The following is a 25,812-nucleotide window of genomic DNA, read 5'->3' as shown; positions in this document are numbered from 1 at the left end:
TCTCCTAGTTATTCCTAAACCACCTGAGGAGGAGCTCAAACCTGAGGAGGAGCTCAGGACTGCAGAGAACGTTCATGTTTTTAAGAGCAGGCTCAAGACCCACCTTTTTAGCTTAGCCTTTAACTGAATAATCTATTTATTTAATCTTAATATATAAAATATATATATGGGAGGTTGTCCCAGGCGTATTGTTTTAAATGTTGTAATCTGTAAAGCACTTTGTGATACCTTTCGGTATGAAAAGCGCTTTATAAATAAAGTTTGATTGATTGATTGAAGAAGAAAAACACGGCCGAGTCAGTAAATGTCCGGTAACTGACAGGTTTTTCTGCTTTAGTCCCGTTACGTCTGAAGAAAAAACTCGACTCCTCATCTCTTCTCTAGATCGTAAATCCTTGAATCAGTTTCATTTTCACTGTTTACATTCCACAAAAGTTTACTGTGCCCCTCTTGCTCTATTATCTGTGTTAGCGTCACAGCGCCTCACACAGGCCTGGAAGACCTGAGTCGACCCATGTGGACGCACGCATTTACTGACCTGGCTTCATGCTTACAAAGAAAGTTTCTGAATACGTTTTGTTGTCGTGTGGATATAGGCTAAATATCCAGTGGTTTCTTTACTTCCTGATTATTCAAACGATCTCGCTCTTAGCTCCTCCCCTCTTGCGCTCCTTTGCTGTGCTGTGGGAAACGTAGACCGCTGGCCCGTGTGTGTTTTTGGATCATTTATCATAATACTGTTTGAATCGTGTTGAAACCAGCGATCAACATTAATAGCTTCTCGACAGTCTGGGCACATTCGTCCAGGCCATTTGTCCCCGTCTGTGGTCTGTGCAGCTCGACGGGAGGAATGTGGAGAGTGGAGCATTTGTTGGGACAGCGACAGTGGCACAACAACCTCTGGTCTCAGTCTGTCAGCTGCGTTTCAGAGCCAGAATGTAACAGAGCCGTGTGTGACATTACAGAACCACAACCTGCCTTTTTTTTTCTCTTACATTTGTCTCTTGCAAAAGTGGTGGCAACTGTTCAGTTCTGTTTGCTGGAATTTCATACTGTCATTGTGCCATTGGGCAGGACACCTCACACCCCGTCTATGTGATTGTGATCGCTGGTGGTAGGAGAGGCTGCAAAGTCTTTTAAGTAAAATACAGGGGAACAAAAATAAAGAAATACATTGAAATACACGTAAAAGTTATCAGATGAAAGTTGTGTATAAGGAAAGTATAGAACAGGGGTGTCTAAACCTTTTTCATGAAGGGCCACATATTGAGGCGTACATGGGGCAAAGGGCCACAGCCTCATTACAGTGAAACCTTGTACAGGGTTTAAACCTCTGTTTAGCAGAGATTTAAACCGGGCCCCACACTTTTGTTTTGGCCTGAACCCGTAATGCCAGTTCTGTTTTACAAAAAGGTACATTTTTGAGGTTTTAATCATGTAGAAATATTAAACTTGTAGTAAATAGTGCCACATCTGGTGATGTGTGCCAATTCATCAAGAAGCAAGTGGCACAGTGGTTTGCGCCTCTGCTTCACAGATAGAAGGTCCCGGGTTCGATTCCTACCAGGACGGGGCCTTTCTCTGTGGAGTTTGCATGTTCTCCCCCGTGTAGAACATGGTTTCCTCCGGGTACTCCTGTTTCCCCTGCCCACTAAAAACATGTACAATAGGTGAATTCTCCAGCCAGGTGATTCTGACCATCAGCCTGGCTCCACATCATGGAGATGGGTCCCCGGGCGCGGCACTGCCGTCGACCACTGCTCCTTACGGGTCGCCTCAGCGGCATCAAAGGTTAAACACAGAGGACAAATTTCCCTACGGGGACAATAAAGTATACAAACAAACAAACAAACAAACAAACAAACAAAGCCTGAGGGTCACCAAAAATTGGTCGAAGGGCCGTGTTTGGCCCTGGGGCCGCAGTTTGGGCACCCCTGGTTTAGAAGTATCTTTCAAATGTTTTAGTAAAATATGATACAATTTTACACAGATTTTACATCTGGTGAATGAACCTTCTCCAACCATAAAGAGGATAATATAGAGGATTTAGCTTAGCTTTTAGCTGACATCTATTTATTTGACCCTAATATATAAAATATATGTATGGAAGATTGTGCCAGGCGCATTGTTTTAAATGTTGTAATCTATAAAGAACTTTGTGATACCTTTTGGTATGAAAAGTGCTTTATAAATAAAGTTTGATTGATTGATTGTAAATCAATACTTGCTCTATAGTAATGTATAAGTAAAAAAAAATATATATAAAATGGACAAAAGTAAAGAACAACTAAAGTAAAAGCTCTGTTTTCTCAAGCTTTCACCTGTACTGGATTGTTTAAAGAATGTTAAACAGTTTTAGACATATCCTCATGCAGTTGAGCATAAAATACATTTTATTTCTGACACAACAATGACTTTAACATGTGCCAAAAGAAATAGGAAAAGCACTGACACATAAAATGTATTTATAAAAATACATGCCTTTTTTGAATCGGAGGAACCGCATCGACTGAATCCTCTTTCCTGCCGACCTTTGTCCTCCGCTGTATTAATCCCAGTGTCTGTGACTATGAGAGCCCCCTGCCCCGTCGCCCTCTCCCCTCAGGCCTGAACAGTGACCCTCTCTGCTCCGTGCTCCGCTGGTGTTTCCGCTCTCACCCTGATAAGAGCAGCATTGTCCCGTGTGCGGACAGGGGCGCTGCTTAACTCACCTCTGGACCCCTGCACTGTAAAAAGTAATACGTGCAGCTATGAGAGGCCTCTTTGCTTCAGTCTAAAACTTGATTCTGGGCTCCCCAAGTGCTTCTGCATTGTGGTCGCCCATGTCGTCCCAATGGTATTGAAGGATGGGTCAAATGAAGAGGAAGTATTTTTCACATGAGATAAATGCCCAAAGTGCTTCACAAGAGACAGTTCTTCCTTCACGCCGCCCTCGGTTCATGAAGCTACAGTTTCCTTTAGGGTGGACTGACAGAATCCATCACACCACTCAAACACCACTCACCCTGGCACCTTATAGGACCAATGATATAATGATTTGGAGGCTATTTTATTTAACCTCTTAACTGAGCACATTTTCCCCAGTTTGGCTTGACCCAAATCTAAAAGCTTCTTGAGAAAAGCGTCAAAAGAGCGACAATGAGAGTAACAAATACACAATGAAAGGTTGGCAAAAATACGCAAGGAAAAAGATCAGTTTAGATTTGTTTTGTGGGTCTTAGCTTTCAAATGAGGCGTTACTCTGGCCTATAGGCTGTAAGCTCCAGTAGAGAAGCTTTTAGAATTGGGTAAAAACAAACTGGAGAAAACACACTCGGTTTAGGTGGGGGTTAAGGGGTTAAAGAGTTAAAGCTATACAACTACACCATACTATTCCCTGTCCATTCCACGCAGGATTTAGTCTGGTTACGGAGCAATTGGAGCAGTATGAACGGGCGGGCCTAACGCACTAATCAGCATTTACTGGACGTCCAATTCACAAAATATGAACTGACGAGAAGGCAGAGGCAAACTCCTCGACTGCTGGAGTCATTAGTGACAGTTCTCTGCTGATATTTGATATTGGACATGAGGATTTCAGCTGTCATGGTTTAACAGCTCACTATCTTTTCTCGTAAACTTCTTTCATAATGCTAAACTCTTTGGCTTTGGAGCAAACACTTCCTCTGATTTTGTGATCCCTGCGCGTGTTTGTGTTGTCATGGTGCGGGGGCAGGTGAGGAGTGTGTTGGGAGTGAGGTGGGGGAGGTGTGGAGCTCGTCTCTGCTACTGCAGGACGACGTTAGTGCAATGAGTCCTTCAAAGTCCACATGTAAATACACCAGAGTTTGCTATCATGGCTGATCAATGATTATCATCTGTGGCCTTAGGAAGCTGGAAGACGGGACCAGCCACACGACAAAAGCACAAATTCAAGATTGTATTTAAAGCAGAACTCATGCCCCTGGCAGCAGTGGTAATTTTGACAACATATTTTAGTTTAGTTTTAGTCTTTTGACTAAAATGTAATTTAATTTTAGTCGAGATTTAGTAAAAAAAAAAAAATTCAATTTTAGTCTAGTTTTAGTCGACTAAGATTGCATGTCAATTTAGTCGACTAAATTTAAGACTAATTTAGTCGACTCTGCATTGATAATATTCATCATAATCATATTTAATGTTGTTCCTCTGCTTCATGGAGCTGCTCCACATGAACAAAGCTCAGAGCTGATCCTTTGGCAGAGAATTTACATGATCTGAGGCTCTTTCAGACGGTCAATAGAAGTTTGGATGATTTTAGTCTCTCCTCTTCATTTTTATTTAGTCTTATTTTAGTCGACTAAAATATCTGGACATTTTAGTCATAGTTTTAGTCTCATGAAAAACTTTAAAACTTTAGTTTTAGTCCAATTTTAGTCATCAAAAATATCACTTTGACTAAAATTAAGACTAAATATTTGAATTGACAAAATTAACACTGCCTGGCAGGTAAACGCGCCACTGCAGGTGTCGTAGCATGTTACGGTTTTATACTCATTAACTGTTCCTTTAGAGTAAATATTACGCTGACAGAAAAGACAAAGGGAGAGAGGGATATTGTACATCCAATTAGACAATGGAGATTTTTTTTTTTACTCAAACTTGGCTGTAAACACTGTTTAAGTGGCGCTAGCCCGAAGTTAGCTTTGCCCTTTAGCCTGTTAGCTTCTTCTTCGTGATTCCATTAGTGTGTATTGGTGACTCCGATCCGGTGCAGGGAAGTTACAACTGTGGTTTTCTGGCCAGAGACACCAGGGGGAGATGAAAGACCCCCCAATCATTACATTAACACTTGTATTACCCCCTGAGGGACTAGGGGAAGGATTTATTATGGTAAACAAGTTACTGAGTTCTGCTTTAATTAAACAAGGTGCAATGTTTTTCTCAAAGCTTAAAAGTCCAGTCTAAAGCGGGGTGTCCAGATTGATCCCCCTCTGTATAAAACATATAGAGGGGAATCATTCTAGTCTCACCAGGCGGGGCCTTTAAATTTGTACACCTTACAATTGTGCCAGATAAAAGAACCACTATTTTAAGTAAAACCATAAAATAAGGCTAGTATTTTGTTTCCTAAGTCAAATTTTACAGTGCCTCCCTGAGACCCTGAGACCTCCTCGCTGTCCCGCTCCCGTCCTGAACACTGCCTCTGTATGCGCGGAGCAGAATCCCCTCTTTGTACGTTTGATTTGTTTTGGTTTTTACTCCTCACACAGTTTCCAGACGCGGCGCTCCGAAACGCGACGTCAAATTCACATTTACTCTGCTTCCCGTCTCTCTCGCCCCGATTTCCTCCGTTCGCGCCGTCGCATTAGCCGCGAGCGCGTGCTAAAAATACCTCTTAGTAAATCGAATTTGCGCAGCTGAAGGAGAGGTCAGTGGGTGCAGCGCTTCGGTCATGCTCCTATTTCTCTTTTAAAATAACAGCGCTGTCATGTATTAGCCCGGCACACCACGGTTTGCAAAGCGCAAAAAGTTTTGGGGGGAAGTCCAGAAGGGGAAGTCCAGTGGTTTTGGGTAAGAAGGTTCAAGACTAACTTTCTCATCCGCTTTCTATTTTAGGCAAAACCTGAGTGCTTTGAGAGATATTGCATTCGGAGGCGCTCTTTAAGCAGATCCTTGATATCGTAATCGGCAATAATAATTCAACTGTTCACACAAAGGTCGGTTTTTCAATTCCAGCTTCCTGATGGTACCTGCATATTCCAAGATGACAATGCCAGGATTCAGGGAGCATCAGGCATCAACAGAGTCCAGGTCTTAACCCCTTTGAGAATCTTTAGGATGTGCTGGAGAAGATCTTGGTGATAAATGAACACTGGATCAGGAGTCCAATGTAAATGTTAGAACATGGCGGTGTATGTTAAAGCAGAACTTTGTAACTCATGCCCCTAGAGGCCATAAGCGCCACTGCAGGTGTCGTAGCATGTTACGTTTTTTTCACTCATTAATTGTCCGTGAGAGTAAATACTACGCTGACAGAAAAGACAAAGGGACAGAGGGATATTGTACATACAATTACACAATGGAGATATTCAAGGTCAAGGTCAAGGTCAAAGTTTATTTATAAAGTACATTTAAAATACAGTTGACACTGCCCAAAGTGCTGTACATGTTTCAGTGAGAGACAAATATATATATATACAGTACAAATAACAACATGGAATGATCAACTCAGCTCGTGTTAAAAGCCAATGTGTAGAGGCGTGTTTTTAAGAGTGACTTAAAACTCTCAATGGATGAGGCTGATCGAATGTTCAAAGGGAGCTCGTTCCAAAGTTTGGGTCCAGCGACTGCAAACGCTCTGTCACCTCGGGTTTTTTTCTTAGAGCGGGGACAGGTTAAAAGCTGTTGGTCACATGACCGCAGGGCTCTCACAGGAGAATACAAAGTCAACATTTCAGTCAGATACTCTGGAGCCAGGCCATTCAGTGATTTAAAAACCAACAATAGGATTTTAAATTGTATCCTGAAGGGCACCGGGAGCCAATGAAGAGACAGGAGTGATGTGGTCATAGCGCCTGATGCCTGTTAGGAGGCGTGCAGCTGCGTTCTGTAGTTGCAAACGACGAATGGATGCAGCATCAAGGCCGATAGGAGATATTTTCACTCAAACTTGGCACCATGAGTCTTTTTGTGACTTTAGCAATAACTAGGAGACCCCTGCCGGAGGAGCGAAGGGGCCGTGAAGGTTCGTAAGGTCAAAGCAGTTCTGAAAGATAAGAAGGACCAAGACAATTAAGACATTTAAAAACCATTAAAAGAACTTTAAAATCGATCCTGAAACACACGGGGCCAATGCAGCGATTCTAAAACCGGTGTAATGTGGTCCCGCCTCCTGGTCTTCGTCAGGACACGAGCCGCTGTAAACCTGAGATCCTCTTTTTGGGAAGACCAGAGAGCAGGGCATTACAGTAGTGGATACGACTGGTGATAAAAGCATGCATGAGCGTCTCTGTGTTGGCCCGAGAGAGAATGGGGCGACTCTGGCTATGTTCTTTAGATTGGAGAAACCAATCTTTGTGATATTCTTAATGTGTGGAATAAACGCCAGCTCAGAGTAAAAGATCACACCCAGGTTCTTCAGGACTGTAGTTTGGGTAAAAGTTTCTCTCTCTGGGCCTCAGGGTCGATGATTAACATTTCAGTTTTGTCCTGGTTAAGCTGGAGAAAGTTTTCTGCCATCCAGAATTTGATCTATAATGCAGTTAAAAAGTGCATCTATTGGCCTGGTGTCATCAGGAGACATGGAGATGTATCACTGTGTATCATAATGGCATTGCTCAACTTTTTTTTTTACTGTATAAGCCCCTTGAAAATACAAAACTCATTCAGCTGCAGTTTTGGCTGAAATTTTGCACATTTTTCTGCTCAAAAGTTGCTTGTTGTGTCCAGTTCTTTGCGTTTCCTGTGCATTAAAAAGCATTAAACTTGACTGTTGTAGTAGTAGTAGTAGTAGTAGTAGTAGTAGTAGTAGTAGTAGTAGTAGTAGTAGTAGTAGTAGTAGTAGTAGTAGTGGTGGTAGTAGTTGTAGTAGTAGTAGTAGTAGTAGTAGTAGTAGTAGTAGTAGTAGTAGTAGTAGTAGTAGTAGTGGTGGTAGTAGTAGTAGTAGTAGTAGTAGTAGTAGTAGTAGTAGTAGTAGTAGTAGTAGTAGTAGTAGTAGTAGTAGTAGTAGTAGTAGTAGTAGTAGTAGTAGTAGTAGTAGTAGTAGTTGATTGCTTTTATTCTCTTGCAGTGTTTGTGTGTCTCACCAGTTCATGTACATCCCTGTTTTCCCAAATCCCTTCCTTTCTGAGGCTTATGCAAACACAGGAACTGACCAATTACACGCACTCCCACTGTGTCTCTCTCCCATAGTCCGCTCCTCTGTCCGCTCCCCGGCCTGTGACTCTCTCGTCCCACCGCTTTGCCCTCTGCTGCGTGGGACGTCCCGAGTGCACAATAACAGGGAGAGTCGGCCGGAGAGCCTGCTGCACTGCACAAAGGGAAAGACTAATAATAACATTCTGGAATTTTTAGTTATCCGTTGTCATGTGTTTTTGCTGCATTGAGACTCTGGTCTACACGTCCCTGTCCTCAGAAACCCCATCGTCCCGGAGCTGTCAGGTGTTTTGAGGTGCGCTGAGCAGGTTCATATGCAGCACCTGCGCCGGAGACATTCCTCGCACGTCTGTGGGTGAAAAGCCTTCGTGAGCGGCACATGTGCTGAATCAGAAACTGCTGGGCTTTAACAGTGTGTCAGATCATGATTATGAAGTGGGGCTGCACTCACCTCCAGAGGCTTTGAAGTTCTGATGGATTTATAGCGGCTAAAATATTTGGGATATTTATTATGTAACGCTCTGGCTCGCCATAACTCAACCCTATTGTTTTTGTATTGACTGATATTTGTCAGACGTTTTTGTTGAAATAACTCAACTCTACAGATCGGCACCTGACTTGAAAACTTTGTTTGAAATGTGTAAACTTTTTTTTACATCTCCAATTTTGTCCCGAACAACTGCCTTTAACAGACACTGCACAGAAGGAAAACACGTAGATTGATAATTGTTAAAAAAAAAAAGATGTTCAAACCTGTTGCACATCCAAATGTATCTTCACACTTTGTTTCACAGGCCTGTAGATAATTCAAATGCAAAGAAAGATTTCACTGTGGCCTCCACTTCCACCGCACGTTTATTCAGATTACTACAGTAACTCAAATTTAAAGGAACTAGATGAAAGTTGTCATTTTTATACTCGCTACTGCCTCCTCAGGTCTTACACGTAACTGCTGCTTCTATATTAAGCTCGTGCATGTGCATAGCGGCACTTCGGATCCAAAGTATCAACTTTTTGAGTGACAGTGCAGGATTTTAGTAGCCTGACCACCACCAATTCATGTTCTGGTAGGAGAGGTGTGGTTTACGATCGTCCATAGCCGTTTATTGGGCGATACGAATGTGTCATGCGTCTGCACGAGGCCACAGCCAATCGTATCATCGTATGAGATGACGTATGACGTACCCGCTGTAAACTTTTGAGCTATTTAGAACAAGGTCTAAAGCTTGATCAGAAAATACCATTGCGTCTGCTGCTGTCATGTTGGATCCGTAAATAAACTTTTTTTTTTTTTTTTTTAACTACAAGCTTCCGTATATTGAATAGCGCATCATCGTCTTGCCGTCCCTCCCCGTTCTGTGATTGGTTCCCAAATCCATGCAAAAATTTGGGCCTTGTTCCTTAGGCTGCTGTGCAGTTTCAAATGATTGGAGCGCACACAGCAGCATGGCATTAGCCAGGTTAGGATTTTAGAGGCAGTTGTGGTGAACAGGTCTGACATGGCTGGAGCACATACATACAAACATGCATCATTTAAACATTTCTGTCTAGTCCCTTTAAGATTTACCTTATTGATCCCTGTTTGGACCATCTGCATCATCTCCAGATGTCAAATCAGGCTAATGGTCAGAATCCCCTGGCTATTGAACATGTTTTTAGTGATGGGGAGTTCATGAAAACTCCACAGAGAAAGATCCTCGTCCGGCCCAGCAATCAAACTCAAGACCTTCTCACTGTGATGCACGAGCGCTAACCGCTGTGCCACCGTGCCGCCCAACTTGCAGCACTACTGAGTGCTGGGGGCCAATAAAAGTGTTCAGAGGGCGACGTTTGGCCCCCGGGCCATGGACTAAATCAACCGAAGCTTTGAAATGGTCATCGCAGAACTGTGGCCTGGACCTTCAGCCTGAGCTACACCCCTGCAGAGAGGTCACTGCTGTTCCCTCTCACTCCGGGACAGGCAGGCAGCTCATTGAGTGTCCTCTTTAACCACTGTGTCTCAGAGGGACACAGACATGAGAGTAAATCTAGAGTTTGTGGTTTTGTCCCGGAGCGGCGGAGGTTTAGGGTCGCCCCAGCAGGACAAACAGAGGCGCGTGTGCATCGTAACTCTTCACTTAAAGCCTTTCCTTTGGCCGGACAAGGGAAAAGAAGAAAAACACAGTGGCTTGGACGAAATATAAAGTTTGTTTTTCAGCAAAAGCTCAATGTTTCCAGGCAGAGTGTGACCTTTCAGACGGAACAGAAATCCTTCCTTCAGAAACCAAGTGACAAATCAAAACATTGCAGACTTGCCATTACTGTTGCTATGTTGTGACATCACATGCATAATCTCTACATGCCTTTCAGTGATTGCGATGTGACCTTTGTTGTTATGGCGGCCATTTTGAATACCAAAGTAGAATTATGCAGTACTACAACATGCAACAATATCTCTACTCAGGATATAAAAGAGAGACGACTGATTGACAGTGGCATTTTTTTCTTCTCCTAATCATTTCTCAAGAAGAAAACAGTAAAAACTCGGCCCCAGAGACGCACGTTTATGTGAAGAAACCAGTGAGTCAGTGTTTAAGATGTTAGCATACTAGCATACTACTAGCATTTAGCTTCAACAGCTCAGCTCTGACCTCTCCAAGAGAAAGCCCTGAACCACACGCCAAAACCTTGGCTACAACATGTGACAGAGGTCAGAGCTGAGCTGTTATTGTAGTATTTCCTCAGTGTCACAGATGTGGCCACACATGTGTTTATCAGGTTGAAGCCATTGACAGTTGATTGATGACAGTTGCTAACCGGTAGCATGCTAACGTCTTGAGCAGCTGACTCAGACTGACTCTGTCGACATGACAAATTGTAAGAATCACAGAGAAAGGTTTTCTGTCTCCTCTTTGATGTGTTAATTTAGTCGGAGGAGTGAAGCAGATCTTTTGTAAATCCTGCTGTGTTTTTACTGTTATCTTCATGAGCAATGATTACGAGTTCATAAAAATGCCACTGTCGATCAGTCGTCTTTCATTTATATTCTGAGTAGAGATATTGTTACATGTTGTAGTACTGCATAATGCTACTTTGGGATTCAAAATGGCCTCCGGAACTGTGCGTGATGTCATTGGAAACGCATGTATACAGTAAGGTGTCTCCATTTACCTAAAAGCAAGATTTGTTATGGTCTGCTAACTGCTAAGATAATATAAGCCTTCATTGATCTCACAGTAGAGGAATTCACTTACAGCTCACAGTTTTCCTGGTGATATCTAACCCATGGTGACACAGGGCAGTCCACACGGTCAGTGCAATACTTACAGCAACCAGATTTCCCAGATTAAAAATTTGGACACACATTTGGAAAAGAGGGGGAACTGGGAGAGCGGTGGGTTATTCATTTCAGACAGGGCGCAAAGACATGGAGTTCCAAGCTAAGTGCACTGGGCTTCATTACTTGAGTCCAGATGCAAAAGGTCAGATATTACACCCATAAAAGTATAAGTTGCTCTGTCAAGTACTAAAGTATTTGCTATAGAAAATAGTATTACAGGTAGAACGTCGGTGAATTAAGGTCACACCTGAATTCACCACCTGCACGACAACACAAAGAGGCAAAGCTTTTTTCTGTGTTGTGAGTTTAAGGTTTTTTACTTTTGAGCCTTTTATGTTGTGGAGTAGAAAGAAGTGAATCTTTCAAATGCAGTCGAGTAAAAGTAATCAGTTCTCAATAAAAAATACTAATCCGGTTAAGTACAGATCCTTAAAATAAAGCTAGTTGGTCCTGTCCCCAGCCCTCGCGGCCCGTCTGCTCAGTGTCCCCTCTCTCTGCTGTCTCTGGAGCACAGGTGCCTCTCACTAATTATACAGGAGGATATTATTAGCCCCTCGCTCTATCCCTGAGTGGGACAGAGGGGAGTCAGCATAGCGCTCCGTCCCAGTTGGGCTGTTTAAAACCTGCAGAACAAGGCCTCTCTGTGGGCTGCCCCTTGTCTGACTGTGATTTATTCTGCCGTGAATCTGTGGAGATGGAGAGCTTGGTAAATACAGTAGTAATAGACTTCTGTAAAGTCACGCGGAAAAGCCTAAAGTCTATGCCATTCATTTTTATTTTCAAGCTACCATTGACTTTACCTTTTATCTAGTTCATGTAGGTCAGGACTTCTTCATTGCGATGGGTGAAACGATCAATAATGGCGCAACAAACCTAGACAAACCTGGCTCATGGGGAATAGATAAATCATTCATCTTTTAAAAATATATAAATCACTATTTATTTATTTTAAAGCCGCACTGTGGAACATTCCAGGTTCTATGCCACTGTTTGACATAGAATGATTGACTTTTTCGAGCTTTGAACCAGGTAACAATATTGTTCTTTCATCTAAAACAGACCTGGAGCTGTGTTTTAAAGTACTGACGCATCTTTGAGTGATCTTCGAATCAGCGACAGCTCCCAAAAAGCCCTTCCTCCTGAAGTCCTTCTTATCCACGAAATGAATGCTTTCCTCACCTCTCTCTATTGCTAAGCTTAGTCCATTAATTGCAAAGTACAAACACTTGATATTGTTTCAGGTCTAAAGGCCTGTAATATTTACACAGGTGAAGGGCAGATTTTGCACATTTTTGTGATTCATGCATTTTTTTTTTTAGATACTATTTGTGAAAGTGTAATGCAGTTAATAGGAACAACTGGGTCCAGCATCCAGTGACACCATCACATTCTAGAATCTGAAAACAACCAATAGCTTCATTAGCCACGAGTTAGTTTGCTTAAAGGGGGGGTATTATGCAAAATCGACTTTTTCGAGCTTTCCATCATGTTATTATGTCATTCCCTCATTAAAAACATGCCTGAAGTGTTGCCTTGGCACATTCACGTATTTTTGAGTAATCTGTAAAAACTCTGATGGCGGCCATTTTAGGGACAGGTTTGCCTGAGTCCTCCTAGGAACGCCCCCACCTCCTGGAGACGCCTCCGAGCTTTCGTCACCAGCCGAGTAACCAACCACTGCTCCTCAGCAGAACCCCCTCCCCACTGATGCCACAGACAGCATGTGGAGGGGGCGTGTCTGAAAGGGTCAGAGGTTCTTAAAGAGACAGAGGCCTATTTCAAGACATTCACTACAGCCATTTTGAGAGAGCAATTTTATACAAGGCAGTTATTCTAATTTACTGCATTTACAGACCAACAGAAGGTTTGCTCATCATTGTAGTGTGATATAGACTGGTGCTATGTGACTGAAAAAAGAATAATACCCCCTCTTTAAGTAACCAGGATGTGAAACTGCTTGATATATTTTAGCTGTTTCAGATGCATTTTCTAACTAACAAAGTGGAAGATAGTGATGAGGATGTGTTTGAGATTATTACCAAGATTCAAAAAGTTTTTATTTTTAGATTATAAAAAAAAGGAAGAAGACCTAGCGAGCTGTATTTTAACGTCATGTTTGGCTGCCTGTAATCCAAGCAAATTATGAAAATTGTGCAAAATATTAATTACAAAAACATGTCATATTTTTGTCCGACATAACATGTAAACATTCACAGCAGAAATTCCAAAGGGTTCACATACTTCTCCCTCCCACTGTACCTAAAGAGTTTTGTATTTCGTGCCACGGGCCTCGGCGAAGTGTCTTGCCCAAGGTCTTCCACCGACTGCACCACGACCTGCATCACTTTGGCGACTTCGGCGTAAATTAACATGTCTGATCCCAGCGTTTGAACTCGGGCCCGTGGGGGCGGCTGACTCCTCCCTGCGGCGCTGTCCCGTTTGGGTGTATAGCTCTCTCTTTGGGATGTCCTGAAAGAGCGATTTGTCGGCAGCAGACTGGAGCACTGAGCCAATTAGGCCCGAGGTGCAACTCGATACAGCTTTTATATACAGTGGGATAAGGGAGCGGGGCGGGACGGGGGCGAGGGGGGGGTCGGCATGTGGACATTTGTGACCAGGCGGGAGGGTGTGTGGAGCATTTGTTTGGTATTGTGTGGTGTGCTTTACAGCGGGCATTAATGTGCCCGGGGGAACAGTGGAAGACGTCTTTTCTGGTCATTTGAAAGGAAACTTAACACCAGATCAACCTTTTTCACTGACGAGCTGCAGAAATGTTAAAGGAACAGGCCACCGTTTTTACATACTGAGATATGTTCTTACCTGAGCTGTGACGAGTTCTTTAGGACCTGTCTGATCTTCACCCGTGCCTTCAGTCACGTAAACACAGCGCAGACGGCGTTAGCATTTAGCCTCTCCCTCTCTCCTCTATAGCTCCAAAACAGGTCAAGATAGAAGCTACCAAGCTCTTCCACGTTTTCCCTATTTAAATATGGTTACGTGAAGTGTTCCACTACAAAGTATTATTACACAAAGGGCTAAATGCTAAATGCTAACGCCGTCTGCGCTGTGTTTACGTGACTGAAGGCACGGGTGAAGATCAGACAGGTCCTAAAGAACTCGTCAAAGCTAAGGTAAGAACATATCTCAGTATGTAAAAACGGTGGCCTGTTCCTTTAACTGAGGCCATTTCTTTTTCTGCATCATAAAGTACACTATGTTGGGCTTCCAGACTTTTATTTTGTAATAGATTGAACAGTGCTCCATTTTAAAGCAGTACTAAGTAACGTGTTTATCCTTTTCGTAGTCCCTGTGGGGGTAGTAAGTGCTTATGGGATGATTGGAGGGTCTTTCATCTCCCCCTGGTCACCAATACACACTAGTAGAATCACGAAGAAGAAGCTAGCAGGCTAACGGGCAAAGCTAACTGCGGGCTAGCGTCACTTTAAACAGTATTTACAGCCAAGTTTGAGTGAATTTTTTTAAATTTCCATTGTATAATTGATAAGATAAGATAATCCTTTATTGATCTCACAAAGGAGAAATTCACTTGTTACAGTCGGCGTTCAAGAAGATCACTCAGAGTTGATAAAGTTGGATGTGCAATATCCCGCTCCCCCTTTTCTGTCAGCGTAGTATTTACTCTCCAAGACAATTAATAAGTTAAAAGCAAATGCCCAACTAAATAAAATAAAGTCAAAACAACTAGAATTTGGATTATTATGCTCAAATTGAGACATTTAAACTAATCGAGTTTATCACTTTTCAGCTCAAAAATGTAGATAAAGAAACATTTTTGAATGACATTTTTTAACTCCCCATGGTGCAAAACAGGAACTAACTCAGATCCAAAACAGGGACTAAACTAGGTCCAAAACATGAACCAACTCGGGTCCAAAACAGGAACTAAACCAGGTCAAAAACAGGAACCAACTCGGGTCCAAAACAGGAACTAAACCAGGTCAAAAACAGGAACTGACTCAGGTCCAAAACAGCTAGACCAGTTCAAACCACTAAACTAAGTCTAAACTGGGACTAAACCAGTTCATTGTAGAGAGGTCACTAAAAAATAAAATACTTTTAACCCAATTTACTTACTACACTTCTTCTCACCCCACTTTGACGCTATACGTTCTTGTCCACAACAAGAAGCTTAGAATTTTAGTCTCTTTTTCAAATACAATACAAAAACATTACCGGCGCCCCCCCCTTTCTGCCGTGCGTTTCCTGTTTGACACGGCGCACCACACGAGCAGCTGCCCCGTTACATACAGTTGTTAAAGTCATTACTGTCGGCCACTGCAGCTCTGTCTCCTGTCTCCACCACACTGTATGTTTTGATGGGACACTTCCTCTCAGCTGACCCCCTCCCCCCACTCTCTCCTCGCTCAGCCCCCGGGAGAAACCGCCCCGATCAGATGAGGGCGATAATTTGATTGTGTCTGAGTTATTTTAGGAGGTTTTATATGACAGGGGCGTGTGTCTGAGGAAGGACAGAGGGAGAGCAGGGGAGGAGGTATGTCAGACATGCGACTGTGTCTGGTCTGTGTGGACATGACGAGCTGCAGGGGCTCTGTGGGCTTTCAGAAGGAGAAGACTGCCTTAAACATGTTCTCAATATAGTGCATATAACTGGAATATACTGTATGTAGCGGGTAAATGTCTTTTACTTGATATTCCCATTTTCAAACCATGAAGTTAGTTAAAGAGACTAGATGCAAGTTGGTCATTTTATGCTCACTACTGCCACCTCAGGTCATACATGTAACTGCAGCTTCTATATTAAGCTCATGCATGACGGCACTTCGGACCCGAATTAAAGGAACAGGCCACCGTTTTTCCATACTGAGATATGTTCTTACCTGAGCTTTGACGAGTTCTTTAGGACCTGTCTGATCTTCACCAGTGCCTTCAGTCACGTAAACACAGCGCAGACGGCGTTAGCATTTAGCCTCTCCCTCTCTCCTCTATAGCTCCAAAACAGGTCAAGATAGAAGCTACCAAGCTCTCCCACGTTTTCCCTATTTAAATATGGTTACGTGAAGTGTTCCACTACAAAGTATAATTACACAAAATTAAACAATGTGGAATTTCTAAGCGGATAAAAGGGGGAACTATATTGTAAGGCGTAATAATACCAGGGGTGGTTTGGCATCCGCGCAGTAAAGTGAAGATTACTGCGCGGATTTCAAACTACTCCTAGTATTATCACATTCCCGAACTCTATTAAAAAGTTTTTTGTAGACCTGGAAGTAGAGCTGTGACGTCACCACTTAACAAACGTATAGTCAGTATCTTATTGTGGGGTTAACCTTGTCATTCAGGATGCTGAAATTCCAAGTTATATGTTATATATATTAAAGAGCTCGGCTTAATGCTGATACAAAGCAAACATCTTTTGATCGGTAATACAATATTATTATAAGTAAGAAAAATGCATGTACAAAACTAGTTATTGAAGATGTAAATATTGAATGTGTCTCCGAAATCAAATTTTTGGGGTTTATCCTAGACAGCAAACTTAGCTGGAAGCCTCATATCCACCACATCAAAGGTAAAGTTAGTAAAAAGTATTGGTGTCCTATATAAGGTTAAACACACGTTGGATGAGGCTTCATTACAGCTTTTATACTCAGCCTTAATAGTTCCTTATATAACATACTGTATTGAAGTGTGGAGTAATGCATGCACCAGTTATACAGAAAGGTTGTTCTTACTCCAGAAGAAAGCGATAAGAACTGTGACTCTCAAAGGTCCACGAGACCACACAAACAAATTGTTCATAAAATTGCAGACCTTGAAATTTAATGAATTGGTCAAATTTAAAATACTACAAATTATGTGGAGAGTGAAAAATAAGTTGGTGCCAATACGTATCCAAAACAAATTTGTGTTAATCACAGATAGTAACAACAGAAGAAAGGGCAATTTCTGGGTACCATATTCACACACTTCACAAAAACATAAGGGGTTTCTTGCAAAAGGGATCAGTTTATGGAATTCTTTGGACATTGTTAAAAAATCATGTAACACAATCACTCAATTCAATAAAATGTATTAAAAAAATGTACTTGGAAAATCCGAAGGCAACGAAACATAAGAACCGATGTTTGACAAATTTATAACAGTCATTGATTTAGATGTAAAGTATTATTGTACCTTGATATAGGCTAAAACAAATCAAAAACCGTCTGTTCAGAGCCAGCTCAGATTTTGGAAATGTCTGTCTGTAATATCGCCATGGCTGAATAAAAAATTTGAACTGAACTGAACTGAATATTTGACTCAGTTCATTGTGTGGCTTTAAGGCCTTTCTTTAAATAGACTCTTAAATATAGGCGTAGGTCACACTAATAGAACAGTAGCGCATAGTCACAAGGTGTTTGCAAGTGGATTAGCAGCTCCCACCATAACAGCCACAAAAAATAAGAAAGCAGGGATGTAAACGCAACAAAAAAGTGACAAAAACTCAACAAAAATGTGACAAAAATTCAACAAAAAAATGACAAAAATTCAACAAAAAAGTGACAAAAATTCAACAAAAAAATGACAAAAACTTCACCAAAAAATGACAAAAATTAAACAAAAATTTGACAAAAACTCAACAAAAAATTTCAAAAACTCAACAAAAATGACCAAAAAAAAAATAAAAACACAATAAAAGGTGACACAACACACCTAAATATAGGCGTATGTCACACTAATAGAACAGTAGCGCATAGTCACAAGGTGTTTGCAAGTGGATTAGCAGCTCCACAGTCAGACGTTTAATTACTCAAGGGAACAAAACGTGATCCTTTTTAGATCATTTATAGATTCCTCACAAATTCATCCATCCATTACAGGGCAGCGGAGCAATGATTTGAAATGTGTCACGACGGATCCGCTTTCCTGTCGCCTTTAACGCAGCGTCGGATTGGCTGCTGAGTCATTGTTCCTCGTGATCCCTCTCGTTTCTGACAGCTGCTCTTGCCCCGAGGCTCCGTTTTATATCGTGAGTTTTTTGCCCTGGTTTTTATGACTCGGCGGGGAAGTATTTGAGAAATGTGTTTGCGTCTGCGTGCCGTGCGTCTCATAGCTGGCGTTCCTCCGTGCGCTGCCATTTATTACTGATATCCTCCTCCCGCTGCTGCAGCCTCATAACTTTAACCCACTTACTGCTGTCTGACCGACCCGACGGCGACGCTCGCTCTTCCTCAGTCATTCCCTGGGCATTGGAGATAACTGGGGTCGTCAGCAAGGGAAAGATGAAGGTTTGATCAAGAAGGTGAAATGAGTATTGGCAGTAGTAGAATCTTTTGATCTGTAAATATATATTGTGGTACAGAAATAATATTGTCTCGTAGGTGCCTCTGATGACGCACGGCCGAGGTTACTTAATCTTCTTTATGTGGAAGCATGGCCAGACTTGAATGGTCAGACATAGCACAGTGTGTTCCAATGTCCTGGTCCCTAGGATAAGTAAGGATTAAACAACGAGGAGCCGTGCATTAGACGGTTATAATGCACGGCGTGGAGTGAAGAACACCACGACGCACAGCGGAGTGTTACTCCGCGAAACGCACAAAAAAGTGACAAAAACTCAACAAAAAAGTGACAAAAACTCAACAAAAATGTGACAAAAACTCAACAAAAATGTGACAAAAATGTGACAAAAACTCAACAAAAAAGTGACAAAAACTCAACAAAAATTCAACAAAAACTCAACAAAAATGTGACAAAAATTCAACAAAAATTCAACAAAAAAATGACAAAAATTCAACAAAAATGTGACAAAAATTCAACAAAATAGTGACAAAAATGCAACAAAAAAAATGACAAAATTTAAACAAAAATTCAACAAAAAAATGACAAAAACTCAACCAAAAAGTGACAAAAATTCAACAAAAAAATGACAAAAATTCAACAAAAAAATGACAAAAATTCAACAAAAATGTGACAAAAATTCAACAAAAAAATGACAAAAACTCAACCAAAAAGTGACAAAAATTCAACAAAACAATGACAAAAATTCAACCAAAATGTGACAAAATTTCTACAAAAAAATGACAAAAATTCAACAAAAAAGTGACAAAAACTCAACAAAAGTGAAAAAAAAAGAAAAAGAAAAGTGACACAACACAGCATCAACGTGAGGAAAAAGATCAGTTTTGTGGGTCTTAGCTTTCAAATGAGGTACTACACAGGCCTGTATAAAAGCCAAAGAGGACAGAATGCATTTGGGTTTAGGCGGGTGGTAAGAGGCTGCGGACTGTGTGAGCAGCGCGTGAGAGTGACGTCACAGCAGAGTGTTTAACTTAAGAAGTGCCGCGAAGGGAGTGAGTGAAAGGAGTGGACGTGGGGAGTGTACGGGTTATCATCAGAGCAGATAAGACAGATTTATCAAAGACTCTGCCTCCTGTCCACACGTCCTCACAGGGGGCAGAGGGGGAGCAGAGACCAGGCCCGTCCCGCGCTTTGGGCTTTAGTGGACGGGCTTTCTGACACGTGAGATGTATGGATGGAGGATGTGAAGGCGACAGAAGGTCAAGGGCTGGTGATTCTTTTCCTCTGTCAGATCTCATCAAACCGGGACATGTTTCCTTTTGTGAATTTGAAGCACGGCTTTGTGTTGTTTATGTGGCTCCTGAATCAAAATGTAATTTGCAAAACATTCATTGATTTTAATAAACCAAAATGAAGGGGATTAAATCAATTTCCCCAAATTAAAAAAGACATTGCCTGATCTCATCATAAACATATTTGGTTGTTGGTTGCTGTTGCTGTGTTGGACTTCCTGCATTTTACTGTCCTGTAGGTAGAACCTGGACCTTTGCATGATGATAATTTAATATATTATACGGCTTATTACACGGCTCTTCACAACGTAAGTAGAAGCTCCGTTGATTTGAATGGGATTTCCCAACGTTCTACCGGTCATTATTTTCTGATAAAGGACCTCTGAAAAAAATAATGACGCTGCCCATGGCAACGGAGTTTGTGCTTTCATATCACTCCGCGCGTACGTAGTAGCGACACTATCTGTCCCCGTCACTGCGAGAGAAGTCGGGGGAATCGCTCGTGAAGTTAGCGTGAGTCTGACTTTCAACTTACCCAGAGATTCACCACCATTCCTCCAACTGCGCCTTCAACTAAGTAGCTAGGCTAGCTGCTAGCCTTGCTGCTTCTAGCCTAGAAAAACGTTGCCGAGCAACGCGCAAACTTTTGGGAACTATTTGTCGCGGAAGTCATTAAATAAACCTTTCGACCTTCATAAAAGTGTACGAAGTTTATGTTGTGTGTGTTCAGTTGGCAAATGGTCGTCTAATAAGCGGGATAATGTATAGAACGCTGGTCATTATCGGGAAAATAAGTACCTTCAGGGCGAAACAAGACCCCGACGCGAACCCTGTTGGTGCTTATTTTCCCGATAATGACCAGCGTTCTATACATTATCCCTTACATAGCTTAAGTAGAAGTAAAAATTACAGTGTGATAAAACCCTCATATCATGGTGACACCTAAACAAGCAGCAACCTCCCTCCCTCTTAGTACAGCAGTGTTTTTTTGCTTTCAGCGAACTGCATTTGTAGTTTCTTTGTTCCACATTTTTTTTACTGGATGCTTTTGTACATCTTTGCCTCTGATTTTCAGTGGATTTTTTTTACTCCGTACTAGTCGTGAAGGGAGCCAGGTTTTTTAAAAGTAAACAAAAAGCTATAGTTTATGAGCTAGGGCTGCAACTAACGATTGTTTTGGTAATCGATTAACGCTTGGCTATGAATGATGTATGCAGTTTTTTTTTTCCTGATTTCTGATTGGCTGAGACACAGACAGATATTTAGGAAATTTACACTTTACACACCCTACATGCCCTTTAAAATAAAAAAACAAAGTAGGTTTTCATCAAAATTCCCAAATTTTCATGTATTTTTTGCTCTATTTGCTTGATTAATTGATTACTAGAATAGTTGACTATATCAGTAACTGATGAGTTGTTTCAGCCCTATTATGAGCTAAAGACATTTGAGACCTACACATTTCTTCTCCTGAAACACTGAAGAGGCTCCACGAGCCCCCCCACAGCTGAAGCACAGTCGAGGCTTCACAAGAGGCGCTTCAGGAAACAAAAAAAGGGCAAACGAGGAGGTATCTGGGCAAGACTCAAGATGGTGAAAGACTGAACATACTTACTTAAGGCTCGTTTCCACCAGCCCTACCCTTCTCTTCTCTACTTGGTTTGGTCCTACTCTACTTGGCCTGGTTGTGTTTCCATTATTCTGTAGATACTGTATCCATGGTTACCAGGGCATATTCATGGATATGGCTTTGCTTTTGACTGTATCCATTGGAAGCAGTACCTATACTTTTCTTAGTACCTGCTTGGCCCTGGTACTAACCAGGGCCAAGCAGGTAACCGCGCCATTACTTCCTAAAAAAGTAGTTTCTTCCAAGCTTTACTGAAGTACATGCACTTGAGGAAATGCACTACCTGCCTTTGATGATCATAACAAGGATTGAACCGGCAACTTTTATGAGCAAAAACACTCTTCCAACCAGCCAAACATCACGTAGCGCTACAATAGACAGTCTGACTGGAGTTTGCGGTTTCGCTGACGGCAATCTCCTCACCACAGTCACCCGTGTTGTTATGAATGTCACATTTTCTCTCAATCTGAATTAAATTACCGTTTTACAGCTTCGTCTCCGGAGAGATGTTTGTTTATGGTTTTGGTTTTGACACGGCAGTTATTCACCCAAGTTGAAACAGCTTCTAAATTAAAATTCTGGTAAGCTACTCAACGCTGGGTTTCAAGCGTCTGACCTCAGGATTTAGCAGATGTGATGAATGGAAGTCGTAGATCTCGCTGCAAAATAAGAGTTTTGTCACTTGAATTTTGATTTTGCTCATAGTTTGTTCGTGTCTTGCGTCATCTTCACCACAGCTTTAGAAACATCAGCTTTCTCTCCTTGTTTACCTCTTAAATCTGATACAAGAGGTTAGATATATGTGTCTGCGTCTAAAAGAAACGTTTATACTAGGCCTGTCACGGGAAGAGCTTAAAATGCCGCAGAAACTAACTTAAAAGTTTCAAAATGACAGTAAAGATCTGTTCGAAGAGAAACTGAAATCCCACAACATGAAATACAATGAGACACAACCTACTTTGGGTAAAGAAAAATAAGTATTACATTAAAAAAAATGAAAATAAATGTACTGACACAGAGCCGTGGGAAGATGTTTTAGTTAGGGGTCGCTGAGGGACAAAATTTACCCCCAAAATACTTTTTCTGTGCATGAATCCTATTTATTAATCTCTTAACTCCCGCCTGAACCGAGAGCATTTTCTCCAGTTCAGCTTTACCCAAATCCTGTAGGCCAGTGTAACGCCTCATTTGAAAGACCTACAAAACTAAATTGATCTTTTTCCTCACATCAGATTTTTGTTGTTGTTGGGCAGTCGTCTCATTTTCGTCAAATGCTCGTGGCTTTTTTGTCACTTTTTCGTCAAATTATTCGTATTTTTTTTTTGTCAAATTCAATCACTTTTTCGTCCTTTTTTTCCGCAATTTTTCGTCAAATTTTTCTTACTTTTGTGTCAAATTTTTGTCCATTTTTGTCATTTTTTGTCAAATTTTTGACACTTTTTTCACATTTTCATCCTTGTTTTCGTCTGAGTTTTGTTGCTTTTTTCAAAGCTTTTTTCCCCAGAAGCTTTTGGATTGGGGTATAGCTGGAGAAAATGTGCTCGGTTCAGGTGGGAGTTAAGGGGTTAATATTGCCTGCGGTTCACAAACTATCCGCCAGGGGGTGCTGCAGTGCCCTCAGCACCCCGGGGTCCTACGGCCTTGTACTGACACTAAATATTGAGCCCATTTACTGTCATTTACGGAACGATAGATGGATGGATGGATGGATGGATGGATGGATGGATGGATAGAACTGCAAAGAAATGTGTTGTAAAAAATAAATGAATAAAAAGACAGAGGAAGTTTTGCTGAAGCAGTAGGCCACTAATGGGGTTCTTAATAAACATAAACATTTCTTGGGCGGAGCAGGCCTGAGTAAACAGGAACCGATCAGCGACGGACGGGCTTGTGTCGCTGTTGCGGCGTTTTAGTGATTCCACGTTTATGCTAGAACAGGATTATAAATCACAAAAGTCACACTGTCTATGTCCCGTCATGTGCGAACAACACGTGACGGGAGATAAACGGGAACATTGGAGTTTGTCTGGAGCAGAGAATGAGGCCGTAGTGGTCAGACTGATGTACAGAGGGGTTTCATTCTTCATTCTTACCTAAAACATGTGTATAATTAATTCCCATGAACATTGGGGATGTGCGGGATTGCGTAATCGAGAGAACCCAGAGCCGTCCCTCACATTATCTAAGATCTTAAATCAGCGGGCCCGTTCTGAGCAGGTTGTTGATTTGTTAGCATGCAGTTAGAAGAAAGTGAGGCAATTTTATAATAAGGATACATGAATTCATCCATGAATTCATCATTTGAGTTCATGATGCTTCATGATGAAATACTCATGAATTAACAGGCTCATTAATGATAATAGTTAATTTATCCTGATCATGATGAATTCTTGTTCTGAAAAAAACAGCGGTGGCAAAGACCAAACTTTGTATAAACTAAAAATGATCTCATGATTAGTTCATGGTGACTTCATCATGAATGTGCCCCTGTGTGTTGCAGCTTTGATAACGTGCATAAACATATGAGAAAATAGGTCGGTGGGTTGAATCAAGGCTCCCACATGTGCACACTGTCATTGTGTCCCTGGGCAAGACACTTCACCCCCCTTGCCTTGAGAATGTAGTGTAAGAGTGAACGTGTGGGGGTGATTGGAAAGAGCCGATGGTGCAAATAGGCAGCCTCACTTGTGTCAGTCTACCCCAGGGCAGCTGTAGCTACAACAGTCGTTTACTGCCACTGAGTATGGAGGGAATGAATAATGATCATGATGAATTCATCATTATCCTTTTTGAGTTCATTCTCTGAATTAACGGTGTGAATTCATGTGTTTTCCATCATGACAAATCATGACCTCACATGAATTCATGAAGTAATTCATGATGAAATTATGATGAATTGATGAATTCATGAATGATGAACACCCTTAAAGGGGGGGTATTATGCAAAATGGACTTTTTCAAGCTTTCCATCATGTTATTCTGTCATTCCCTCATTAAAAACATGCCTGAAGTGTTGCCTTGGCACATTCACGTATTTTTGAGTAATCTGTAAAAACTCTGATGGCCATTTTAGGGATAGGTTTGCCTGAGTCCTCCTAGGAACGCCCCCACCTCCTGGAGACGCCTCCGAGCTTTCGTCACCAGCCGAGTAACCAACCACTGCTCCTCAGCAGAACCCCCTCCCCACTGATGCCACAGACAGCGTGTGGAGGGGGCGTGTCGGAAAGGCTCAGAGGTTCTTAAAGAGACAGAGGCCTATTTCAAGACATTCACTACAGCCATTTTGAGAGAGACATTTTATATAAGGCAGTTATTCTAATTTACTGCATTTACAGACCAACAGAAGGTTTGGTCATCATTGTAGTGTGATATAGACTGGTGCTATGTGATTGAAAAAAGCAGAATACCCCCTCTTTAAAGCATTACCAAAAGGGAAACCTAAAACGTGAAATATCAAAGCTGAAGAGCACCAAAGAATGTTTCTGAGCCACATGACTGACTGATTGAGCACTACAACATCACCCCTGAGCTTCTCCCTACCGGAGCCGCAGCACGAGAACTTATATCCTCCATAGGACTGTCCTCTCATTCGTCTGTCTCTGCGTCTCCAGGTTGAAATATACGTCTGTGTGATTCAGCAACAATAACAGGCGACATCTGTTTAAAATGTTGTGCGTTTGTTACATTGTTTTTACAGCTGCGGGAGCCGTCGAGCGCCGAGGACCTGAGACATACCACACATGTTTTCCTGATTCCTCTGACGCTCTCAAACGTCCACAGCCTCTTTCCTCTTAGACACATATTAATCATGCTTTTGCTTATCTGGTGTTTGTGTCTCTGTCTCTGTCCAGAAATCGCAGACAACATGGATGACTTCACTTTCCAAGAGCAGCTCCTGACCCCTGGTCTGGCCACGGGCAGCATCGAGGGCGTGTCGTCGCGAGCCGCCGCCCGGGAACACGCGCCGGCTTTGATATGTTTCATTGTCGCTGGGCTTGGATTTCGGCTGCACTGACCGGCGGCACCTCTCGAGACTCAAAACTGTCCTGGGATGTTAAACATGAGATGGACTTTGGGCCTTTTAGCTGTGTACATATAAAGCTGCTTTTGCATTTTGGAAGCGCAGACAGTGGAGGGATAGTGGACCAGGGGAGGGCGTTAGGACGGGGTGTCGACAGGTGGGAGGACGTTATGTTACGTTAAAGTTCAAAACGACCTTGTGATGCGAAAAGCCTAACCTCTTAACTCCCACCTGAACGGATCACATTTTCTCCAGTTTGGCTTTACCCTAATCAAAAAGCTTCTTGGAAAAAAAGCACCAAATCAGCCACAAAGAAATGAGAAGAAAACAAGGATGTAAACGCAACAAAAAAAATCACAAAAACTGAACAACATTTTGACAAAAATTCAACAAAGATGTGACAAAAATTCAGCAAAGATGTGATCAAAACTCAACCAAAAAGTGACAAAAA

At 41.9% G+C, this 25,812-nt stretch overlaps 1 protein-coding gene across 1 annotated transcript in view; it reads left to right on the top strand.

Moving 5' to 3' along the window:
* Positions 1–25,503, top strand: part of gpc3 (glypican 3) — a 414,131-nt gene extending 388,628 nt beyond the window's left edge. The window contains exon 9 of the mRNA XM_079556226.1: positions 25,192–25,503. Coding sequence (XP_079412352.1) covers positions 25,192–25,355 — 164 coding nt within the window. The 3' untranslated portion in view covers positions 25,356–25,503. The remainder of the gene's footprint in view (positions 1–25,191) is intronic.
* The last annotated feature ends 309 nt before the right edge of the window (positions 25,504–25,812 follow it).

The sequence above is a fragment of the Gobius niger genome, assembly GCF_951799975.1.
Source record: "Gobius niger genome assembly, chromosome: 5".
NCBI lineage: Eukaryota > Metazoa > Chordata > Actinopteri > Gobiiformes > Gobiidae > Gobius > Gobius niger.
The sequence above is the reverse complement of the archived record's forward strand: the minus strand, read 5'-3'. Positions and strand labels throughout refer to the sequence as shown.